Source organism: Capronia coronata (assembly GCF_000585585.1).
Source record: "Capronia coronata CBS 617.96 chromosome Unknown acBCG-supercont1.2, whole genome shotgun sequence".
NCBI lineage: Eukaryota > Fungi > Ascomycota > Eurotiomycetes > Chaetothyriales > Herpotrichiellaceae > Capronia > Capronia coronata.
The window spans coordinates 1,265,966-1,288,007 of NW_006912894.1; the positions used below are offsets into that span (position 1 = coordinate 1,265,966).

At 52.6% G+C, this 22,042-nt stretch overlaps 7 protein-coding genes across 7 annotated transcripts; 2 read left to right on the top strand and 5 right to left on the bottom strand.

The window, feature by feature from the left end:
• Positions 1 to 73: 73 nt before the first annotated feature.
• A1O1_02128 (translation initiation factor 4G) lies at positions 74 to 4,949 on the bottom strand (the record flags this gene model as incomplete). Its single annotated transcript, XM_007723039.1, has 3 exons — positions 74 to 203; positions 259 to 4,268; positions 4,317 to 4,949. The coding sequence occupies 3 exons, from the start codon at positions 4,947 to 4,949 to the stop codon at positions 74 to 76; spliced, it is 4,773 nt and encodes a 1,590-aa protein (XP_007721229.1).
• A 2,566-nt stretch (positions 4,950 to 7,515) lies between these two features.
• On the bottom strand, positions 7,516 to 8,466 carry A1O1_02129 (DnaJ like subfamily C member 9; the record flags this gene model as incomplete). The annotated part of the gene is made up of 1 exon (XM_007723040.1): positions 7,516 to 8,466. The coding sequence occupies one exon, from the start codon at positions 8,464 to 8,466 to the stop codon at positions 7,516 to 7,518; it is 951 nt and encodes a 316-aa protein (XP_007721230.1).
• Positions 8,467 to 10,103: 1,637 nt separating this feature from the next.
• On the top strand, positions 10,104 to 10,774 carry A1O1_02130 (uncharacterized protein; the record flags this gene model as incomplete). Its single annotated transcript, XM_007723041.1, has 2 exons — positions 10,104 to 10,601; positions 10,685 to 10,774. The coding sequence occupies 2 exons, from the start codon at positions 10,104 to 10,106 to the stop codon at positions 10,772 to 10,774; spliced, it is 588 nt and encodes a 195-aa protein (XP_007721231.1).
• Positions 10,775 to 11,283: 509 nt separating this feature from the next.
• Positions 11,284 to 11,889, bottom strand: A1O1_02131 (uncharacterized protein; the record flags this gene model as incomplete). Its single annotated transcript, XM_007723042.1, has 1 exon — positions 11,284 to 11,889. A coding segment is annotated over one exon (606 nt), but the record flags the coding sequence as incomplete, so codon positions are not given.
• A 1,345-nt stretch (positions 11,890 to 13,234) lies between these two features.
• Positions 13,235 to 15,309, top strand: A1O1_02132 (uncharacterized protein; the record flags this gene model as incomplete). Its single annotated transcript, XM_007723043.1, has 2 exons — positions 13,235 to 14,989; positions 15,055 to 15,309. 2 exons carry the CDS (start codon positions 13,235 to 13,237, stop codon positions 15,307 to 15,309), a joined length of 2,010 nt encoding a protein of 669 aa, XP_007721233.1.
• Positions 15,310 to 16,173: 864 nt separating this feature from the next.
• Positions 16,174 to 17,292, bottom strand: A1O1_02133 (uncharacterized protein; the record flags this gene model as incomplete). Its single annotated transcript, XM_007723044.1, has 1 exon — positions 16,174 to 17,292. One exon carries the CDS (start codon positions 17,290 to 17,292, stop codon positions 16,174 to 16,176), a length of 1,119 nt encoding a protein of 372 aa, XP_007721234.1.
• A 901-nt stretch (positions 17,293 to 18,193) lies between these two features.
• A1O1_02134 (uncharacterized protein) lies at positions 18,194 to 21,565 on the bottom strand (the record flags this gene model as incomplete). The annotated part of the gene is made up of 1 exon (XM_007723045.1): positions 18,194 to 21,565. One exon carries the CDS (start codon positions 21,563 to 21,565, stop codon positions 18,194 to 18,196), a length of 3,372 nt encoding a protein of 1,123 aa, XP_007721235.1.
• Positions 21,566 to 22,042: the final 477 nt, after the last annotated feature.

A 22,042-nucleotide genomic window follows, 5' to 3' on the forward strand; every position in this document is an offset into this window, starting at 1 on the left:
CGGCGGCCGTCAGTCGAATATTAGTGTTCGAAACGCATTATGTTGTACACTTAGGGACGGGCTGCTAAACGCTTCATTCGGCAGCTTTGGCCGGTGATCGTGACCGTTCTCGTTCGATGTTCGGCTGCGACTTTTGCGTGGGGGGTGATGCGGGATTGGACGGCGGCGAGCCTGGTGCATCATTTTCCAGAGCGGCGAGAGCACTACAAGGTGAATTAGTATCCCTGGTGTCCAAAGGCTGAGAGAAATTTGGCTTACCTGAAAGCATTCGTGCTGGATTCATCCTTCTTCTCCTTCTCCTTCTGGGCAGGAGGTGTGCCGGTACGGCTGCTGGCGTTACTGTCATCTCCTCGACTGAGCAATCCACCAGGACCAAGTCCTCGCCGACCACTGTTGGTGCGTGCGCCTAGCATACTGGGAGGTCCCAATGACCCGGTGCCAGTGTGGCTAGGATTGCGCGTGTTGCGATTGCCCAGTCTTCGCAGGTCGTCGGTGCCCACGCGGTTGGAGTTGTCTGGCGGAGGGACCTGTCCATAACCGCTAAAGCTTCGGGCATCACCACGGCCCATGGGCATTCTGCCACCACCGCCCCGGTTTCCTTGAGTGGCCAGTCTTCTGAGCTCGTCCTCGCGAGCCTGGCGTTCAGCTTCTTCACGAATCTCTTGGATGGTCTTGGGACCTTTGTCACTTTCCTTCGACACCCAACCCTTCGCTCGAAGATCGACAATGTCCATCAGCATGAACCGCAGACGACTCGGGAGGTCGGGCAGGGCAATCATGGCGTTGATCCGGTCAAAGTAGACGTCCATGCGGCCTTGAGCTTTGCTCTCCGGGTTGTCAAGTTGTTTGCCAACGGTGCGCAACAAACTGGTCAAGCTTTCCACCTCTGCTTCTTCGGGCGTTCCGTCATAATCAACAAGCTTCTTGACACATTCATGCATGATGCGTTCCGTCAACATAGACAGCTTGAAAAGCTCACCGATGAATCGGACGAGACCCAAGCCGCGTCGCTTGGCTGCGGCGGCGATATAGTACTCGTCAGATAACATCACAGCTTCTTCGGTCTGGCCTTCGGGTTGAGGGGGAAGATTGACCTTCCAGCCGCGCTCAAACTCTTCTTGACAGCGATTGAGCAGGTATTTTCTGAACAGGTTACCACCGGTGACGACGTTGCCGTTCTTGTCCTTGATTCCTTCATCTCGGATATCAGGGCTCATGCTCTCTAACATTCTTCTGCAGAAGGCGGCGTACATCGGAGCCCAATGAGCCTCGTCGGTAGCCTTCTCGAAAGTGAGCTGGATGACCTGGCGTAATGTGCGGCCATCGCTTTCGTGCTTCGATTGAGCTGCAATCTCCAAGATTTGGTCGGAGATCTTGGTGAACTTTTCCGGTGTCATCTTGTTGAGTGCAGCCTTGACCTTACGCTGCACCACATCTGGCTCCATCAACCCTTCACCGCCAAGTGCAGGTCCGGTTGCCATGTTCTGGCCGACACTACGAGGCTTCCACCCAGTAGAGGACGTTTCGAGTGAACCGATGTTCATGCCGGCGGTAAGAGGCATTGATTTGTTGTCTCCGCCATGATGCATGCCACCCTGCTTTCCTCGCTTGCTTTCCGCGCGAGAACCACCCCGGCTCGTGCCGCCGACACGTGGAGACCCAGGAATGGGACCGAGAGGGTTGTTGGAGGGAGTTCGGCCCATGGCAGGAGCCACTTGACCAGGACGACCAAACTGAGCAAAGGGGTTGGTCGCGACAGCGCCACTCCTCATAGCGGCATTGGAGGCAGCAAATCGTTGCTCGGATGTGGTGCCAGGTGGGAGAGCGGCGGCGGCACGTGCGCCACCAAAGCTGCCCATGGGACCGAACTGGTTCATAGCTGCAGGGCCTCGAGAGGAAGTACTGCGGCCACCCATGCCTGAAGGCGTTCTTGCAGACGCACTTGGCCGGGCGGAAGAGTCCCCATCGCCCAAGGCGTCTCGGATGCGAGCATCCCAGTCGAGCGTTGGCTTCTCCTTGAACACGCTCTGGAATTGAAGCAAGAACTCTTTGTTGTATTTGAACTTGCGATCAGCAGGTGCGCTGGCGTTGAGAGCAGGATTCGGCGACGCGATTTCGGAGGGATATGTGATTTTGGAAAGGTCATCCAGCTTTTTGGCAGACTGCAAAGCTTTCAAAGTTGCACTCGGCTCTGGTGGCTCAACCGGCTTCTTGGTGTCAAGAGTGAGTTCAGCAGCCTTGCCGCGTTTGGCGGGAGCCTTGGCCGGAGGGGGCATGGAGACATCAGAAACCGGAGTCGCAGTGCCACTTTCAGCAGGGGTTTGGGCGGCGGGACTCTCAACCGACGCCGGTGTACCAAAAGAATTCGCCTTGAGCTCAGCGAAGAGCTTCTTGCTGGCGTCATCTTCGGTACCCTTTTCGGCCTTCTCCTTTTCCCGTGCCAATTCTGCCTCTTCAGCCTTGCGTTCCAATTCTTTCATGTTGGCTTCGTAAGCGGCGGCTTCTTCTTGCTCCTTCTTTCGCTTGGCCTCGAGTTCTGCAGCTTTCTTCTTGTTGTATTCTTCCTCACGCTTCGCTTCCTCGGCCTCCCGGGCGGCCATCTCAGCCTCGATGGCGTCGAAATCGATTTCTTCCTCTTCCGGCTTCGCAGGAGCAGCAGGTGTTTCGTTGGCCTTGTCCTCTTCAGCTTTCTTCGTAGCTTCGGCCTCTTTGGCTTCTTCGGCTGCCTTCTTAGCTTCGACTTCTTTGGCATCTTCGGCTGCCTTCTTAGCTTCGACTTCTTTGGCATCTTCGGCTGCCTTCTTAGCTTCGACCTCTTTGGCATCTTCGGTAGCCTTCTTAGCCTCGGCTTCTTTGGCTTCCTTTTCCAACGCTTCCGCTCTGGCTTTGGCCTCGGCGGCCTCGCGTTCAGTGGCCTGGGCGGACTCTTGATCCATCTGTTCTTTCTCGGCTAGTTCTTTCTCCAGCTTTTGCTTCGCCTCGTCCTCGGCAATCTTCTTCGCAATGGCCTCTTGCATGGATTTCTTTGCCTCTTCCGCTGATTTGGTGTTGACACTATCGGTACGCCCATGAGCAGTATCGGCCGCACTTGCCGTGCGACTAGGGGGAGTAGGAGTAGACACTGGTGGAGGTGCAGGGGCTGTGGCCGGAGTGGCGCTGGCCGGAGACGCAGGTGGTTTGTTGAACGAGACCACTTCACCCGCACTATTCTTGATGATGATGGCTGCACTCTTCTTCGGCGGTATTGTGTAACTAGATTTCTGCGCAGACGTGGTTGGCGTGCGAGCGCTGTTGTGGGAAGCACCAGACGGCACAGGTGTTTGTGGCTGCTGCCCAACGCTCGAAGCCGGACGATCAGGGGCAGACATCTGGGAGGACTGTCGGGACATGGACGGAGGGATTGCGCCCTGGTTACTGTAACCGTGTTGCATGCTGGGTGCAAAGGCATGCTGTTGAAAGGGAGGGCGGGGGGACTGCGGTGGCATGTATTGAGGAGGGTATTGACCCTGCAGCCCAGGTTGTCCATAATACTGTTGATTATACAACATTTGGATACTGGGATCAGCTTGGGTAGCGATACCAAAGGCCTGTGCTCTCGCAGTCAGAAAATGTTCAAAATTGCCACTCTCGGGAGAAAGATCTGGACAAGGGAAATTTTTGGGAGCGCTTGAAACAACACGAGGGTTCGCAAGATCAGGGCGATAGTGGTCTGAGGCGGGATCTCTGCTGTAGAAGGGTCCTTCCTCATGTCCACCTCTACCAGGGCCTCTGCCGCGAGCAGCTTGACGATTGCCGCGACTTCGACCTCTCGTAGGTTTGCCTCTGTCTCTCGCACTATCACGGGAAGAAAAAACTTGCGGGTGGTGGTGCTTTACATGTTGGGGTCCCATATAATATCCATTTGGCTGTCCTTGCATTCCGGGCACCACGTGCATCGGGGCCATGTTCGGGGTTCCAGGGGTGGCGTTCACAAGTGCCGGGCTTCGGGTACCCATGGCTGGGGAGCCTTGGTATGGCATCGGTTGACCTCGGTTCTGATACCCGCCTTGCATTGCGCGGCCGTTGGTGGGAGGGCGGAACGACGGGTTCACAGACTGTTGGAAGGATGAATGATAGCCTCTGCCTCGGCCGGCCTGATACCCACCGCGGCCCGGACCTGTGGGAAGACCAGGGCCGCCAACATCACTGTGAATCGATTGTGACGAGCCGCGTCTCATGTGTTCTTGCTGCGGTCCGAACTGCATTTGAGACATTGGTCGAGCCAAACCCTGATAGAACGAGTCAGCATGGGCAATCATTGTAGGCTGTGATCTTACACTTGGATCATTTGGATCTAGCTGTCCAAAGGACAACCCATTTCCTTGTCCTTGGAATGACGATGGAGGCCGGCCGCCACTGGCAGAAACCGGTTGAGGGATCGGAGAAGGAGAGCTGGAGGGAGAAGTTGCCCGAGGGTTTGGCTGATTGACGCTGAGACTGGATGTGTTCTCGTGCGCCAACGAAGGGGGTGTGCCCATTGCAGGAGATGCGGAGGGATTGGGCCCGTCCAACGATCCAAACTGAATACCAGGTTTGTTCTGCGAACCACTTCTGGTCGTGAAACCTGTGGCGCCTGCCGGTGTGACTGTCATGGAAGGTTTGCGCGTATGGTCGGGGAGGGAAACGCTGCCATTGACCGAAGGGATAGCAGGGATGGTGGGATTTCTTCCGTTCACAGACTCGCTATGACCGTGTGTGGGCGGAGCGCCTCCAACTGCTGCAGACATGTTGTTGGGCTCCGATGCATTTGGTGTGGAAGAAGAGGGAGGTTTGCCGGCGGATGGAAACGAGGTTCGGCCTTGAGCAGCCAAATTCGATCCGGTCGCGGAGTTTGGAGGTTGTGCGCCTGCAGCGGATGCAGAAGCAGGGTTCGAACGATTTGCAGAGGTTTGCTGAGACGTGGATGTCATCAGAGAGGATGAGAAGATGTCAGGGAGCGATAGAGGTTCGCGAGGTTGACTGGAAGGCTGAAACGAAGCAGATGACAAACACAGCTTTCAGTGTTGAAAAGTCGTCGCCCGAACCGGCCAGGTGAGCAAACGGCGTGGAAGATTTTCGTCCTGCAAAAGACCACGAAGCGGCGACTGTCTCGAATGAACGGAAGCCGCTCTTTCGCTGGTGGTGATGATAGAGGCGAGGTTGATTCGGGTCTTTGTGAGAAAACCTGAGGGGAGATTCTCAACGCAGGCAGTTCCGAACGGTTGGGCACGGAGCTCCGCAGCGAAGAATACAAAGCTGAACCCTGTGGATAAGGCGAAATGAGGCACGACAACTAGGTAAGTTGACAATGCCAGATGAACCTCAAGCGATGTAGAGGCGCAAATGAGAAGTAATTTGGGTGGAAGAGTGTGTTAGCGAGAACCGCAGTTCAAGTTGGGAGCAAGAGCGGACCTGGTCCCAGAGAAATTTTGAAAGGAAAGGGGATCTGCCAAGACTGCAGTTGGTCGCTCGTCGGCTTGCACCGCAGTCACTACAGCGCAGTGCAGTCAGTCAATTAAATACTAGCAGCAGTACCTTAAAGTCGACTGACGCTGCACTGTGCTTCACTACAGGTACGCTCTCACTTGACTTCCTTTCCTTCTCCCTATCTCTCTCTCTCTCACCACTGCACCCAACACTGCAGTCAGTAACCTGAATTACCCTACTACAACTACGGATCTGCCAGGCTCCCATGCTTGGTGAAGCGCAGCCACTGACCTCGCTGTGGCTTCCCATACCTTACAGCAAATGGTTGTTCCCATTGTCATCATTATGATCATTGTCACCTTTGTATACGCCTCAACAAAAAATCCAGTTTGAAGGGAAGGTGAGGTACAAGGGAACAATAGCATTTGCCTACAGCCACCACCACCAGGGAGGATTGGTAGGCAGCATACCTGGCATACCTACCTATCTACCTGGGTAGTAGATACTACCTAACATGTATGCTCTGGACGGCACAGGCTGCGCTACCACAATAACCAACAATTGCCTAACTGTGGCGCTATAGGAACAACAGGTTGCCGTTGCCGTTGCCGCCTGCGCTCTTTTCGTTTGGCGTCTATCTATCTGTAGTAGCAGTTTCACTCCGTCCTTCTTTTGCAACTATTCTGATTCACCAGCGCCTCGACTCAACTCCAGTCCCAGTTCTCCTCCTCGCCAGCCTCCTCCGACCTATATGCCATGTTACAAAGTATGACAGGTGTCCATGACGACGGGTCATCGCCATCCCTTCCAATCAATTGACAGCTTCCTCTGCTCGGTCCCATCATCCTGACTCCCCTTTTTTGGTGCCTCCGCACTTGGGAATCTTTTCTTTCGCTCATTGTTCAGTCTCGCCCTGCATCCCACTCAACGGCTGGAGCACAAACGCCCGAGTTTCTTGAACATCTGGACCTGTGGCGTTTGACAATGTCACGGTACATTGACATGATGACACTATTGTTGGCTACATTGCCGTAACAGGAATATCAGTAATGGCGAACAGCTTAGCGATGTCCGTCTTTCAGACATGCTAACATGACCGTCTCCTAGCCTCCTCAAGCCCTGTATCCTTGTTGATGCGCCAGAATTTCTCGTGTAATTCGTCTTTACCTGTCCCGGTTTCACTGGCTACCCTACTAGACCACAATACTGTCTTCAACTTCAAGAAGCCCTTCCCTCGCAATGAGGTTGCTAGATACAATGGCCGATGAAACCACCTATTTAGCTACCCACCAACAAGCCAGTGCATTTATTGCCTCAATCGCAGGCGAGGCAGACCGTATGGTTAAGCACCTCTATGAATCATAACAAACTACATTTCCCTTCGTGCTGAGATTATAGACAAGCTTGACGAGTCGTCCAGCGATCTCACCACCTCTCTTCCGTCGTCATCGAGATCCAGCCTGTCCGTTCGGCGTGCTTCCGGGGCTTGATATCTGTTGTTATCATCAGGCAACGCATCTAGGAGATTGTTTAATTCCGTGGCGCGTGGAGTTAGCTGGAGGGTTCAACCGTCGCTTACAATCCTGCTTGCCACATGCTGATACTGCCCTCCACCTGTACAGCATGCAGTGGCATAGCCGTCGTCTTATTTGTTCCAGAGCTCGTGGAAAGAGTGACCACGCCATGTTATATCTCATCGTACTATTATGTCCAAAGGCTCGTCGGCAGCCCAATTGAATACTTCATATCTCGAGGTGTGCAATATGCTCAGCCGGCAAAGACTCCGGGCAAAAATGCTCCCAGCAGTCCGTGATCTACGAGCCCGTTCGACACCGAGAGAAAGCCACGCTATACTCATGAAGTCTGGCAAGAGCTTGGAGGCATTTTGTTCATTTTGTGAATCGGAGCATGCTCAGAGGCTTTGACCTTCGAAAATGCCTTCATTGCCTTCATTGCCTGCATGCCTGTTGTGAGAAAGGCAGAATATTCCTGGTTCGCCCAACGCCTCGCTGGCCTGTAATGTAGTATCCCAAAACCCCATGGCCTGTCATCAGTAATCTGGTCGTCCGATCATGCTTTTGCGGTCTTCTTTCCTTTCTTCGCATTCTTCTGGAACGCTTCTTCGGGCGGCTCTTCCAGGGCCTTGCGCTTGCCTTTCTTTGTGGAGGCTCCGCCATACTTGGCCTCCAGATCATCAAAGAAGTTTTGCGCGCGGGACTGCTGTCGCTGCTGGATCAGCGCCTTGAGCGCATCGTGTTCACCATCGTCTGTCGACTTTTTGGGCTTTTTCTTCTTCGACGAGTCCGTCTTCCCAAACAGCTTGTCCTCGACACCCAACTCCCGTGCGTATTCTCTGGCTTCTTCGGCCTCCTTCTTCGCATTCGTCTTCCTTCGTTCTCGGCTTTTCTTTCCCTCCTTAGTATACCGGTCAAATGCCGGGACTTCCCCCTTGTCGATAGCGTCGTCAATGATCTGCCTGAATCGCTCTTCATCTACCAAAACCTCGCTGCACATGACACTCTCGAAGACAGCGTCCATGTCACCCTCTCCTTCCTCATAGGCGGCCAAAACGTCTTCTTTCTCTTCTTCGCTGCCCTGGTATTCCTTCTTGATCTGCTCGATCATATCACCGCTGACGACGTTGGCTCTCTGCTCACGGAAGAAATCGACCCAGTTGAAGTCATCGTCGTCGATGTTGGCGCTTTCGGCCGTATTGCCTGTAGCATCGTAACGCTTGCGCCGGCGGTCGTCGCTGAGAATGGCATACGCGAATGCAATCTCCTGGAAGGCTTTGTGGGCGCTTTCGCGGTCTTCAGGACGGGCTTTGTCCGGGTGGTGTTTGAGAGCGAGTTTACGGTAAGCTGATTTGATCTCATCGGCGGTTGCGGTTTCGGAGATTTTCAGGACATTGTAGGGATCAACACTGGGAGGATCATTCAATTCCAACTCTTCTTCTTCTTGGTCTTCGACACTCCGGGGCGGGGAGTCCCGGGCCGCATGGGCTTTGGATTTATGAGGCATGATGGGACAGGCGCAGGCAAGTATATAGTCTCAGTAGAAATCCAAGGCAAACGAATCGAAGGAAATAAGGAAATAGAACCAAGCGTGTTGCAGATTGTAGATGATGACTGGAGACGGCATAGACACCAGGAGGATATATCAGAGCCACTCGGTATAATAATTCAAGTTCATCTGAAGGCACGGTATTACTGCTACTGTGTAGTAGTGACACTGGCAGATCCCGATCGATCGAAGCTGAGTGACGCGAAATGCAAGTTGGAGTTGGAAGACGCGAGTTCGACCGCGTCGACAAATTGCCAAGGGAATTATGTCATTCAAGTTCAAGTTGAAGTTCAAGTTGGCCCTCAGCTCGCCATGCCAGTTGTACTACTTCGCAGTTACTCTGTAGTACTACTACTTCCTGTCTCTATATTACTATCTCGATCCATTAGATCCAACGCTGGCAACTGTTTAACACGGCTCAATGTCAATCCAGTCACGATTGTCGTCGTCAGTCCAAGACCATCTATAGCATGTGAGGAATGCATCCACCGATCGATCACTCCCACCCATAGCTGGCCTTGCATGTCAAGTCCAACAAATTCCATAAACATATCTGGATTTGATCATCTCCACACTGATAACTACCGCCAGAGATGATAATGCAAATTTCTGACCGCTTGGTAAACCAAGGGCCCAGCGTCTCCCATTTCGTCTTGTCAAGAGGTGTCGAGGTGTGCAAGAGAAAGAGGGCAGACACCATTTAGGTAAGCAAGGCTGAGCGGCTGTGTGCCTCAGCTTTGCTCCACTGCGCTGACCAAGTCCTGAACTTGAAGGTGGCGATGATTCCCAGGACTCTTGTTCCAATTACTCGGTTCGGACCCCGAAGGTTTTCGCCAAATCGTCAGTCACCGACGACATTATTTCATCACGACCACCTGCAACCTCTATTTGGCCTTTTTGGATCACGGGCACGGGTCGAACAATGGCTTTTTTCCTTCCCACTCAGACCCATGATTGAATCATGGGGGCTTTGCCATCTCGTATCCCAGTGCTGAACCGTGCCGTGCTGGTCATAGTGTTCCCGGTTCCATTCCCAGATGATTCCATCGTCCAGAGTGATTATGTCATTGACTTCGCAGGAATCACAGAAAGACCCCTACAAGAACAAGGCAACTCGTCACAAGGTCACTGACGGAAGGGAAATCGTAGTTTCAAGTTACCCGTCTGCCTTAGGTACTGAGGTAGGTAACCTCACTTGTCTGTCTACTTACTCAGAGTCGTCACGGTACTACCAATTCGAGCACTTACCCAGACAATTCGAGTGCTGCGTAAGGTGTCCATATGTTGTAATAGTTGCGTCTCTGATTCGTCCGGGACATCTTATACCGGGGGGCTCCCTTGTCACCGTTCGCAGACATATTATATCTATATATCGTCGCTCCAGTCGACGAGTCGAATCGTCTCACACTTCAATGCGCATTCAACCCACCATCTTCGAGGCATTTCCACGACTTGTTATAGGAAAACAGGCTCAGACCCAGATCCACAGTCCGCCGCTCCTGAACACCGGCAAAGTATCAAGCACGACAACAACGTTGTCTTCGTCGTCCTCATCGTCGTTCGTAACACCTCGCTACCAGGCAGTTCGGCCCATCATGGCATCCATTTCGAACCACAGTTCTTCCTCTTCATCGTCAACCTCATCAACCAAGCCACCTGCGTTCGCGGAATATAAAATCAGAGCCAATCTCCCGCCGGCGCCGACCGAGCTGACCCCTCGCCAATCACTACTCATCGGCAGCGTCATGGATTTGTTTGCCGGCCACCCTTCGAAGCGCAAACTGAGCCTGTGGACAGATGACGCCTCATTCCAGGATCCGCTGTGCATCGCCGAGGGCCGCAAGCAGTATGAGGCTCAATGGTACGGGGTGGTGGCCACCATGAGTGATGTGAAGCAGGAGCACGCCGAGATCGTCTCGGTGGGAAACCCGATTGAGTTGCGCCTGAAGGATCGATATACGATCAAAGGACTGGGGAAGGAACAGCTCATTGACAGCCATATCCTGGTCTATTTGACCCCGGATGGGGAGAAGGTCACCAAAGTCGTGGATCGATGGGGTGGGGAGGTGCCTCCTGATGGCTTTTTCGCAAAGGTAAGTGTGATGAGTCAATCCGACGGCTGGCATTCGAGAGAGGTCAAGGGGTTGTCTTGGCTGACCTGGAATTGGGATCGCAGGCTTTGAGGAAATTGAATGCTGTCTCGACTCCTGAGATGATCCATATCCCTCAATCGATTGAAGAGGAAGAAGGCACACAGCCGAAGTAGTCCTTGATTCTTGCTGGCGATAGTCTTGGATGGGGTACTTTGGAAAGATGTTTCCGTTCCCCACAATCTGCTGGGTTGTCATCGTGTGTGTAGGGACGCATATGTACGCATCTGCCAGCGAAAATGTGTTGCTGTTTGTCAGCTTTGTGACACTGTCATAGGTTTACACGATGAATTCGAGGAGTTTTCCATTTGCAAGGTCCATCTCCCGCATTCGTCGCACGGTATATAATCGGTATGACCGGCTCAGAAGTTGTCGAATGGCGGCCTCATTTTTTTCGACGATGTTGGTTGTACGCGCGATGCTGGTTCCGCCTCACCTATAGCTTTGAGAAATCTAGCGCCTCGCTCTGTCATTGTCAGGAATGACATCGTGATGCTCGCTCCAGCACAGAACCACACCCGATTGCTTGCCCAATAGACTCCTGGCGCAATTCTCTACTCTAATGGTAAAGGCGAAAGAAGTTCTTGCCCAATGGTCAGAACATGATCGACGCGACAGGACTGCTTCATCCAATGTTGTGCCAGGCCAGTATAAATACAGCAGCCATCACCGGAAACGTAACGGCCAAGTATTGCGACCTGGGAGCCGCACCAACCAAGACCCCCGAAACAGTGGCATAGCCCTGGCCGAGCTCGGAAGTCACCGTGGAATAGACTCCTACCACGGCAGAGGTGACTGTGGAATATACGCCGACCACTCCTGAAGTGACCGTCGAGTAAACACCACCGCCCAAAATGCCAGTGGTAACGGTGACAACGCTGGGCTGGGTCGTAACGATCACTCCACCTCCCCCATTCACAAATGTCGTGACTGTGGAGTGAAGGGTCGAAGTGGGCGTTGTTTCGGACGTCGAAGAAGTGATGGTTATAGTGGTCGGATGAACGGTTGTAGGAGGATTGTACGCTTGTCCGTTGCACACCTGACCTTGGGGACAACATCCGGGCGCCCCGTCGCGATTTTGCCAGTAGCAGACATCTGGATAAGGACAGCAGAGTTGTTCGAATACACTGTTCCCTGCACAATAGGGATTTTGGTTTGTTCCACAATTACTCTGAGCAAGTGAGAGTACGACAATGCCCAGCAGCACGGTCAACAAAATAGTCGGAACCTGAGGAATGGGCATTTCGACCACTGAGCTCCATGCGACACACTAGGAGGTAGAGTCAGCACGTCGAGAAAATGGGAAGGCTGGGGATTTTGTAGGTCTTGGAGCATGCTTAGAACTTGGAAGCTGGCCTGGCAAGTCGGCAGTCCATCCTACCGTTCGGACTGCGCATAATCAAGTTCAAGGCTGATGCCGTGGGCCGGGTTGGAAGTGCTTGAATGAGAGGAAAGGAACCGAAGAGCCAATAGATGTGCTGAACATGGCAGCCCGGAGATCATGCAGGCTAAAGCTAAGGAGATGGTTCTGTTGTGCATGAAGCATGATGACGGGTGGATGGTACTGTAGTGGGAATGTCATTGGCACTGCTCGTCGTGTTTTGGGATAGAAGCGGTAGAGGGTGGAAGGAAGTAGGAGTAGTAACGCCTAGACAGGTAGGGATGAGGACGAGTAGAGAGTCCTCGAGTCAACGGTGTCTGTACCGAACTTGACCCAAGCTTGAACCGGCGGGCGCAGGCGTAGGCGCAGCGCAGGCAAGCTTGAAGCCTAAAAGTTAGAGGTCACGATAAGGACGATAAGCATTACCCCACCATCTTTGTACCCTCCGACCTCACGTTTTGAACCCTGAATGACATATTGTGTACCTGTAGTCGACCCTTGTAAATCAGATAGGTATAAGGTACCTGTAGGTGGCACTGTATACTCGCATTACCCTGTGAGACCCCTTTGTGAACCCTTACCATCTACAGAGTAACAAGACCAGGCACACTTGTTGACTACTACTAGTAGTGGCCAGACCCTGTCCAATGTCCTGTATACATCTGTCCGTGCAACTTTTGTTCTTCCTCTCCCACTACACTGCATGAGTTGACCCATGCCTGGGAATGGGCTGTGCATCGAGACTTTCGGGCACTGACCCCCCACAACTGACACCTAAGTTGCTCTCCCGCAGCAGCCAAGAATGACTGATCGCAAGCACATGAGCATCAGCCAGTCACCAGGGGTTCCTAGGTCTCGACTCGTTGGCACTTACTACTGCCTGCCTACAGTCGGTGGTCCCTAGACCAAGCAAGTCGGATCGAGAAATGCTTGACTTCAGCCATGCCTGGTAGGTAAGTCACCGCTCACTTGACCTGCGCTTTTCGTTTTCCATCCTCTCCTGCGACGAGACAACTTGAATCTCAATCTCAATCTCAGAAATCATCTCGTGTAAGTTTGTAGTGTCTGTTGCTCGTCTTTCCAGTCCCTCTTTTGTTTCTGTTCCACCATCGCACCACCACACCACACCATCGCGCTCTCCACCTGCGACGCCAAACCCAGAATGGATCGACCGCTTTCTCGGTCCCGAGCGCCAATGAGTCTCGAGGCATCACTTGATGAAGAGAACAGAGAAGTCCTGGCAGCTCTCGATCGCAGAAGAGCTAGTAGTCCCTTACCCAGAGTCAGAGGGTTACGAATTGCTACGCCTCCTCCGCCTGTTCGAAGCATGCTTGATGTCGACTCGCCCACACCCAGACACGGCTCAATTGCAGGTATTGGCGTAGGCATTACAAGTCCCGATCCATCCAGAAGATCTACCAAGCTCGACCCCTCCAATCCTTCCACCTATACCTCTGCGCATTCGAGCAAATCGAACTCTCCAGTCCTCACAAAGAGCCAACCAGCGTACGGACGAGCGCGAACATCCTCAGAGGCCGACGGGCCTGTAGGTCTCCCAAAAATAGCAGCGGAAGAAAAGCGGGCATTTGAACAGAGCTACCAATTTGATATGGCTTCCATACCTTCCAGCGCAAGATCTTCGGCGCGGTCACCCGCAGAATCCAAGAGACCACGCGAGGGATCCGTCACTGCCATGCAAGCAGCCATGACGGGAGACTTCGCCTCTCTCAACGTTGGTTTACCCGCTGGAGGAAGTGGAAGACACAATTCAACCGTTACCAGCGGCACGCATTCGAGATCGCCGTCTTCAAGAATCCGAATTGCCGAACCATCGAAGCCAGGATTCCTCAGTCCCACAAAAGCCTCGGCTCCCTTGACGACGAAAGCTGGGACTGTGGTAGATGACCAAGCCCACCGGCGACTATCCAACAAGTCCAGCAGCTTCTCGACCATAACGGATGACTCGGAAAAAGGTGCTGGCCGTGTGGCCAAGGATGAGGTGGCGGAAGAAGACGCTGTAGCCGACAGCAGTGACGAAGATATCATGTCTCCCAGTAGTGATGAAGACGAGACTAGAGGTCGGTCAGGGAGACGGAAAACTTCGGACGTTGAGGCTGAGAAAACAAAATCTCCTAGCCCAAATGGCACAGCCTCGCCCGAGGTCGAGATTAAGTCTCCCCCAGTTCAACATCCTGTCAAGTCGCTCCTCGAGCCCTCCATTTCCGTCACCAGTCCTACAGGGGAGAAGGTTACCGAAGGGAAAGCGCAAGTGCATCCATCCAACAACTTCGCCAGTTCACCCTCTGTCGTATCTGCCGATGACGAAGATGACGAGTTGGCAGCCATCAGAAAGGCGAAGACGCTTGCACTGAACATCTCTCCCTTGGATTCCACGGTGACTGACCGGCATGTTCGCATCATCTTGAGAGGTAACTGGTCTCAATTCGACCAAGAGGCCAAAGAAGGGGAAAGACACAACAGGACCTACCTTGTCTGTAGCGATCTGAGCGTTGAGGCAAGTTATGCTCTGGAATGGGTGGTTGGCACCATGTTGCGAGACGGCGACACAATTCTGGCCATTTATGCTATTGAGGATGAAAGTGCTGGAAAGGCCACCGAGGCCGACCGAGAGGTTCTCCAAGCCGAGGGTGTCCAAGCAGGCAAAGATGCGTCCGACATCATGCAACGTCTTACTCGACAAACCACCCAAGGCGGCGGAACCAGTTTCGGAATGGGCACTACCAACAAATACGTTCCAGCAACCGAATTGCAGAGTCTGACAGGTTCGGTAGATGCCAGGAGTGTTAGCAAGAGAGAAATGGAACGATTGCGGGCTGTCGATGAAATCACCCAGAACTTTTTGAAATTCGTCCGCAAGACCACGTTGCAAGTGAGGTGTATGGTTGAGGTCATTCATTGCAAGAGTCCCAAACATTTGATTCTTGGTGCGGTAAGTTGATGCACCTGGCCTGCCAACCTTTGGGTCGGAGAACCTGGACTAATGGTGATGATCAGATTGACGAACTTGAACCGACCCTCTGCGTCGTGGGCACCCGTGGCCGCAGTTCTCTGAGAGGCGTGTTGTTAGGATCCTTCTCGAACTACCTCGTCACCAAGTCATCTGTGCCTGTCATGGTGGCTCGGAAGAGACTGAAGAAACCTCGATCGGGGATTCGAGTCAGCAGCACTAAGATCCGCCTTTCGAATAATCTGACAGCCAGTAACATGCCTACGAAGAGAAGAAGTTTGACACAAGCCAGGATCGATTGATTTGCTCTTTGATCTCCTGGTGAGAACGGGCTAGGATTGTCGGTTCAGTGGACGAGTCAGTCGAGACGGACCAGTCCAATGCGATGCATCACGCATTCGGTCATGGTCAGCATCAAGCGGACTCGGCCTGCCGCAAGCTTCGTTGTCGAAAAGGGATTTGCGGATCAACTCTCAGCTGTATCCCCAGACACCTGGAGGGCTGGTATTGGCCGTCAGTCGGATCTGAATAGAGTTGCCGACACAGACCTTGGCTCAAATGATAAACTATCACAAGCTACAGGATGTATGTCCTGCCCTAGGTCATCCAACAGACTACAGACTTACGGCCAGACAAAGGAGAATCAGGGACTGGACTGGGAGAAATCCGTGCTGATCGTGGTATCTGAGTCCAAGTTGCCAACCCGCAGAGCAGGACCAGTTGTTGAAGCTGGTGGGTGGAGGAAGCAAAGTCTTATGCTCGCCCATCCCTGGAGCTGCAACAACCATTCGCATGAACCTTGATGTCTAATCTGCACCTGGAGGGAAGAAACAGGAAGCAAGATATGACGGAGGATTATGGGGGATTGTGGCTACGAGGAAAAAGAATACCTGAGTAGTTCGGAGAAAGGAACATGATTCCAATCACAACATCACATCAACTGCTAGCCAACAATGAAGAAAGGGAAAAGGTGACTTCTTTACAAGCGTCAACATACTCTGTCTTTTCTGTTGTCTTTTCTGTTGTCTTTTCTGTGTCCTAAAAGGTAAGATACTCATTCTACCAAGGGAAACCCCTGTCGTATGTAAGGTAGGCTCTATATACGACATATAGAAACAGTAGGTATCCATGATCGAGGATCTTATCTGGTACCTTGCAACGACCAGTCATGCCCTGGGAGGTATATCCACCTCCATCATCCTCTTCTTGGGATTCCGCGGCAGAGCTTCCTGTCGTCTGCGTTCTTCGGGAGTGATATCGTCGATATTAGTTTCTGTGTGGTGGTGGTCGTGCTGAGTTGTAGTTGAACCTGTGCTTTGACTCTGGTTTTGACTCTGGTTCTGACTCTGACTCGTAGAATTGGCATTCGCAGCAGTAGTCGGAGTAGTAGTATTCCCACTAGTACCACCATCCACCTCCTTAGCAGGCACATGTCCCTGCATAGCAACACGCAAAATCTCGTCCTCCAAATCGCCCACATAATCCACCTCGATCCCAGCGTCTTCGAGAACCCGTGTCGCCACGGACTTTTGCACAAACGTATCTGGTTCTTTGGCACCATAGACGACTCTATGGATACCAGAGATGAAGGTATGAGTAGTGGGAGTAGCAGTAGAAGGAGGAGTAGTGGGAGTAGCAGTAGAAGGAGGAGTAGTAGGAGTAGCAGTCACAGAGATACCGCCAGAAGTATCCTCATCACTACCACCTCCTTGACTCCCCATCGTCGTCGTCCTCGTCGTCCTCGTCTTTCTTCTCGTCCCAAGAATCCTCTCAACGCAAGGCAAATTCCCACTCAACCTCTTCGCACACGGTTCGAGCGTGGTATACAGCACCACTTGAACCCCAGGTTCCAGAAACTCGGGACACTCCCCGACCTGGGATTCCGGGAGGTTGTGGCGTGCCGCGAGTTTCGCCAGCGCGTTCTGCTCGGCGTGGGTGTTTCCGGGTAGTTCGAGCGTGTAGCCTGTTGATAGGATTGAAGGTGGTTTGATGACTTGAGATTGCGCCGAAACTTGAGATTGATGTCCGTCTTGAGATTGATGTCCGACTTGAAGCTGGGGTTCGGATGCACTACTATTGCTACCACCACCACTACCACCGCTACTAGTAGTAAGGGGAAATGCCACAATAACACATCCGACGCGGAAGTTGGTTGGTTTGGGAGGAGACAGGCGCGCCAGGTCGAGGGCTTGCGAGAGATATTGGAGATCCATTGCTTTTTGATTTAGAAGTTGAGTCTGAGGTTGAGTCTGAGGTTGAGGTTCTGGCTGAGTGTGAGTCTCCATCGAAGAAGGCTGGGGAGGCGATGGCAGTCGGTCTCCTTGAGTTTCCGGAATCTTCGAGTATCTCGATTTCTCGATTCGGCTGGCTCCTGGCTTGTGCTGGTGTTGTTCGCTGTTTCACGTCCGTTTTTGTTTTCCGCAGAAGACCGGTACCCAGCAATCCACTTAAAGTTTGAGCTGTCGGGATCGAGTTCAGGCAATCGAGTTGAGAGTGATTTGGGTGTCCGTCTCTATGTGGTGAAGCTCGAAGTTGAAAGAAAAGAGCTGTCGTTGGTTGATGCGGAGAATGAACATTCATCTGTGAAAACAATAATAAATGAATGCTGGTTAATAATTGTAGAGACATACTACTGGTATGTACGTCACCGATATTAGGTATATAGATGCGATACTATATTACTATCATATACGTATATTATTAGATCTATATAATCTTCGCCATCACACTCTCTATGCAAACTGCTGTCTACATACCCCCTCCATATTCATCCGTATTCCTCTATATTCACTTCCGCTCATGAAACCTTGCATGGAAGTAGTCGGTGGTAATTCACTGGGTTTCGCTTCTCATCCAGGTTACGAATGTATATACAGAATCCAAATATAGATAAACGTATAGGGATATATCGTAAGAGAAAACACCGTCAAAATATATACATCTCGCGTGGTATAATCGTACAATACTCCCGACATCTTCCCAACCCAGTATATCTTCCGTCCTAGAAACGGTTCTTGGAGACTCTTGTCTGTCGGACCTGGTGTTCCCGAAACAACCCATTCGCAAATGAAATCCTTCCATCCCACCTCCCCTATAGCACTAGCAGGAGTTATTCATCGGACGTCTCCTGGCATGGCTTTCCCTGATCCATATAAGCACAGCCTTCATCAAGCTCATCGCAAATCATCATCGACCGGTCAATTCCGCCTCTTCCTCACCCGAAATCTTGAAAGGTGTTCGATCCTCAGAGGGCTTAGCCAGCAAACTAGACTTCCCTAGCAAGATGGCCAACTGATCAAGCTCGTTCTCCGTGGCCGCTTTCGCTTTATCTCTGCGATGTGCGTGTTGAGATCCTCGCAGGTCATGCTTGACTGAAGTTTGTTCTTGTGTTGGCTGCGTTCTGTCCTTTCGCTCGCGTATCACCTTCAACAGTCCAGACACTTCGTCTTCAAGATCGTCCAGATCCACCGTCTCGCGACTATGGATCAGTTTCTTCCTATACATCCTCAACATCCTGCCGGCCTGTTCTGTGGCCATACCCAAACTGCCAAAGTCGGATGTCTGACTCATACTCTTCCGTCGACCGGAGACGACCCCTTGAGACCGTAGATCCGTGGGCACAGACGGTGGCCGCCGGAGTCGGCTGTTGTTCGGTTTCTGCCTTTGCTTTGGCGTGGTCGGCATCGACATGGGAGGCGATGGCGATCTTGTAATCCCACGTACTTTCCTTGACTCTGATTCTCGATTCAGCTCTGTCCGTGATGACTTCTTTCTCGGTTTGGAGGCTGTTCGAGGTGCAGGGGATGGACTAGGTGGCGGGTTCGACTTCTCGTTGACAAGGAGATTGTCAATATTGGCCACATTAACCTCGCCGACTTTGGTCGTAGTCTCTTCCACCTCATCCATGGTGGTCGACAGCGCAAGACGCGAAGTCTTCCTTTTTAATCTGACAGGTGATAGTGACCGAGGCGTCGAGGATGACCCAGGATTGCCCTTGTTCAGTTCCGCTATATCTACTTTGGTCAAGACTTTCCGTAACGGCGGAAGAGATGCAGGACTCGGTTTGGTGTCTGCATCTTCCGTCTCATCGCCGAATAGACCAAACGCTTGATGTCGGTTTGGCGAGACATTTTGGCCGGACCACAAACTCAAGGTCTTGACTATCCGCCATAGCATTATTGTGCCGTCCAGCCCAGTACTGACAATCGTCAATTGTCTGCCCGGAGAAACGTCCCCTGGATGCTGGAGTACCGCGATGTCGCTCAACCCTTCGGTATGTCCCGACTCCCTGCCTAGCAAACTCAGATTTCGGTCGTTGTATACTCGAATCGATTTGTCCATAGTGCAATATCCGATCAGCAGGCCCCTCAAGGCATCGGTAGCATCAGGCATGGCGGTGTGGATGACAGAGTTCAGAGACACTGTGTCGTCGGTCTCGGAATCGCCCACTTTGAACGATTCCATCACAGTGCCGGTCGAGAAGTCGATTCTGGTAACTCGCCGATCCATGGTGGCCACCACAAGCATATGGGCTCCTGATATTGTCATTGACAAGGGAGCACTCTTGAGAGTCAAGACCTTGGCTGACAAGTATGCAACCACCTGGATACCGTTTTGCTCCCTGAATACGCGCTCGCGGATCATCAATGACCGATCCGCAGAACAGGACAACAGTTTCGCCCCTGACTGTGCGAAAAGAACCTGGTTGACAGACCCAACATGATCATCCATGGTCTGCAGCAGTTCAATGTTGTCTACGTCCAGCTGGAATAGTTGCACTGTTCTATCCCTGCTGCATGTTGCCACCAGTGAATCCTCGTCGGAAACCGCAATGCTTGTGATCTCAGAACTGTGCGCCCGAATCGTGCGCACAGCGCGCCAGTCGTTTTCTTTGATCAATTTGAGCAGCCCAAATCGGTCACCGGCAATAAACGATCCCCGAGCTGGCGAGTATCGTATCTGGCTGAGTTCGTTTTGACAGTTCTCGCCATCTGCGCCTATCTCCTCCAGATCTAGGCGCCTCTGCCGCATTAGTATGCCATCGGCATTCCAAAACTTGACCTCACCGTTCTTTGACCACGTGAAGAAGCTCCCCAAGCCCGACGCGGCGGGAAGTGCTTGCACACCCTGGAGGACGCTGTTATGGGCTGCAAATGTGGGGTGGAACTGAGAGTTTTCTTCGACCGCACGTCGCTTGACCTGCAAGCTTCCATCGTTGTCGAGTGTGATTGTATGGTTCTGAAGAATGCCAATCGCCATAACACTCTGTCCTGTTGGCTGGGCCAACCCGAGAGAACGGCGAATGGAAGATGGTCGAGAGGCCTTCCGCGGCGAATTCGTACAGGACTCCTCGTTTCCCTGCGTCTGCAGCGACTCATAGTCCTCGTAACAAAGACCCTGTGATGTGCCCAGGAGAAGTTGTTTCGTGGCACCAAGGAAGGCGACTGAAGTGATGGAGAAAATGGTCTGCTTCAGGACCTGGAGTTCAGGTGTCCCTCGTGACACGTCCACGGAGCAAAGGTGTCCCGTTTCGGTGCCCAAGACAAGAACTTCGTCATCGACCGAAGTAACGCATGAGAAGGTCGAATCCACCATGGATCCCAACAGACAGTTCCGGCCTTGCAACGGTGAAGGTCCAGGACTCGAAGGATAAACCTCGGACGGCCGATATCTCGACTTTCTGGTGGGAGACTGTTTTGCAAGGTCTTTCACCTGCCAGATTTTGACATGCCTTGTTCCGACGGTGATCACATTACTGCCACACCAAGTCATGTCGCAGATATTGGCTGTACACTTGTTGGCAGAATGCAGGCTCAACTGACCTGTTTTCGAGTTGAGTGACCACACAAACAGAAACCCATCGTTGAGGTTCCCCAGCGTCGCTAGATATCGCATGTCGCTGCTGAAGGCTATGCAGCGGACCCCGTAGGCATGATCGGTGACGATGGAGGTCGGAATCTCGCAAGAAGCATCTTCGACCGTAGAGTACAGCAACACACGAGGATTGTAGCCGGACTCTCCGACCGCAAGCCAGCGTCCGTCTGCACTCAAAGCGACGCAGGATGCGGATTTGATACGCTCCCTGGCGGTCCATGTTTGGCCTCCCGACTCTTCTAGCCACTCCCGGCCGAATGAACCACTGTTGTAATCGTCTTGTACTCTTGGAGACATGAATGTAGTTGTCCTTCTCTTCGAGGGCGTCGCCGCCGGTGAGCCCTCGTAGTGGGCGGTAGGAGGATGAATAGAAGGTGCTGTCGGTCGAGCCTTGTAATAACGGTACGAAGGAGCACCATGATGTGAATCGACTTTCGCAAGAACCGCAACAGCTCCTGCGCAATATGCGTAGGTTTCTGTGGCCGGACAACATGCTAACCCACTGGGACTATTTGTGGTCGTCCCTATCACCTTGTGCAGTTGTATGGTGATGTCCGACGGCCGCGGTTTACGGGGAGAGGCTGTCCCGAGTTTTGGGATGGAGGGGGAGCCGGTAGGTGTTGTGCGTAAGGAGGGAGTTTGGGTATTGAGCCTACTTCGAAGGCTGTACGGATGTGAAGCCATCCTTCACATGGTCGGCCAGAAGGCTGCAGCAAGGGTACCTAGGTAGGTATTCTGCACGGCGGGTGTTGCGTCGTGAAACAACCGCAGGCCGGCGATAGAGTTCATTGGCAATCCATATTCTCGGGGTCAAGAGCCTGAGGTATTGAATCATGGCATCTCCGTTGCTTGTGCGGGAGAGGTCAACAGTCGAAGCAGGACTGAGTAATGTCAACAACATAGAGCAAGTCCGTTCCTTTCCCTCATGACTGACTGGCGCACGTCCATTTCCTCTGTTTACATTCTTTACCAATTGAGATATTCGCAGTCTCCTGCTCAGCCACATGAGGCTGGCCAGTGAAAGGCGGGGAGCAGCCACCGATCACCAGCCACTGGCAGTGGCTGGCAATTTATTAGTAATGTATTATGTCAGTCGACCCACCTTGATAATCCCATCCACCCACCTTGCGCCAATAGTACTGGCACCATGAGATATCCATT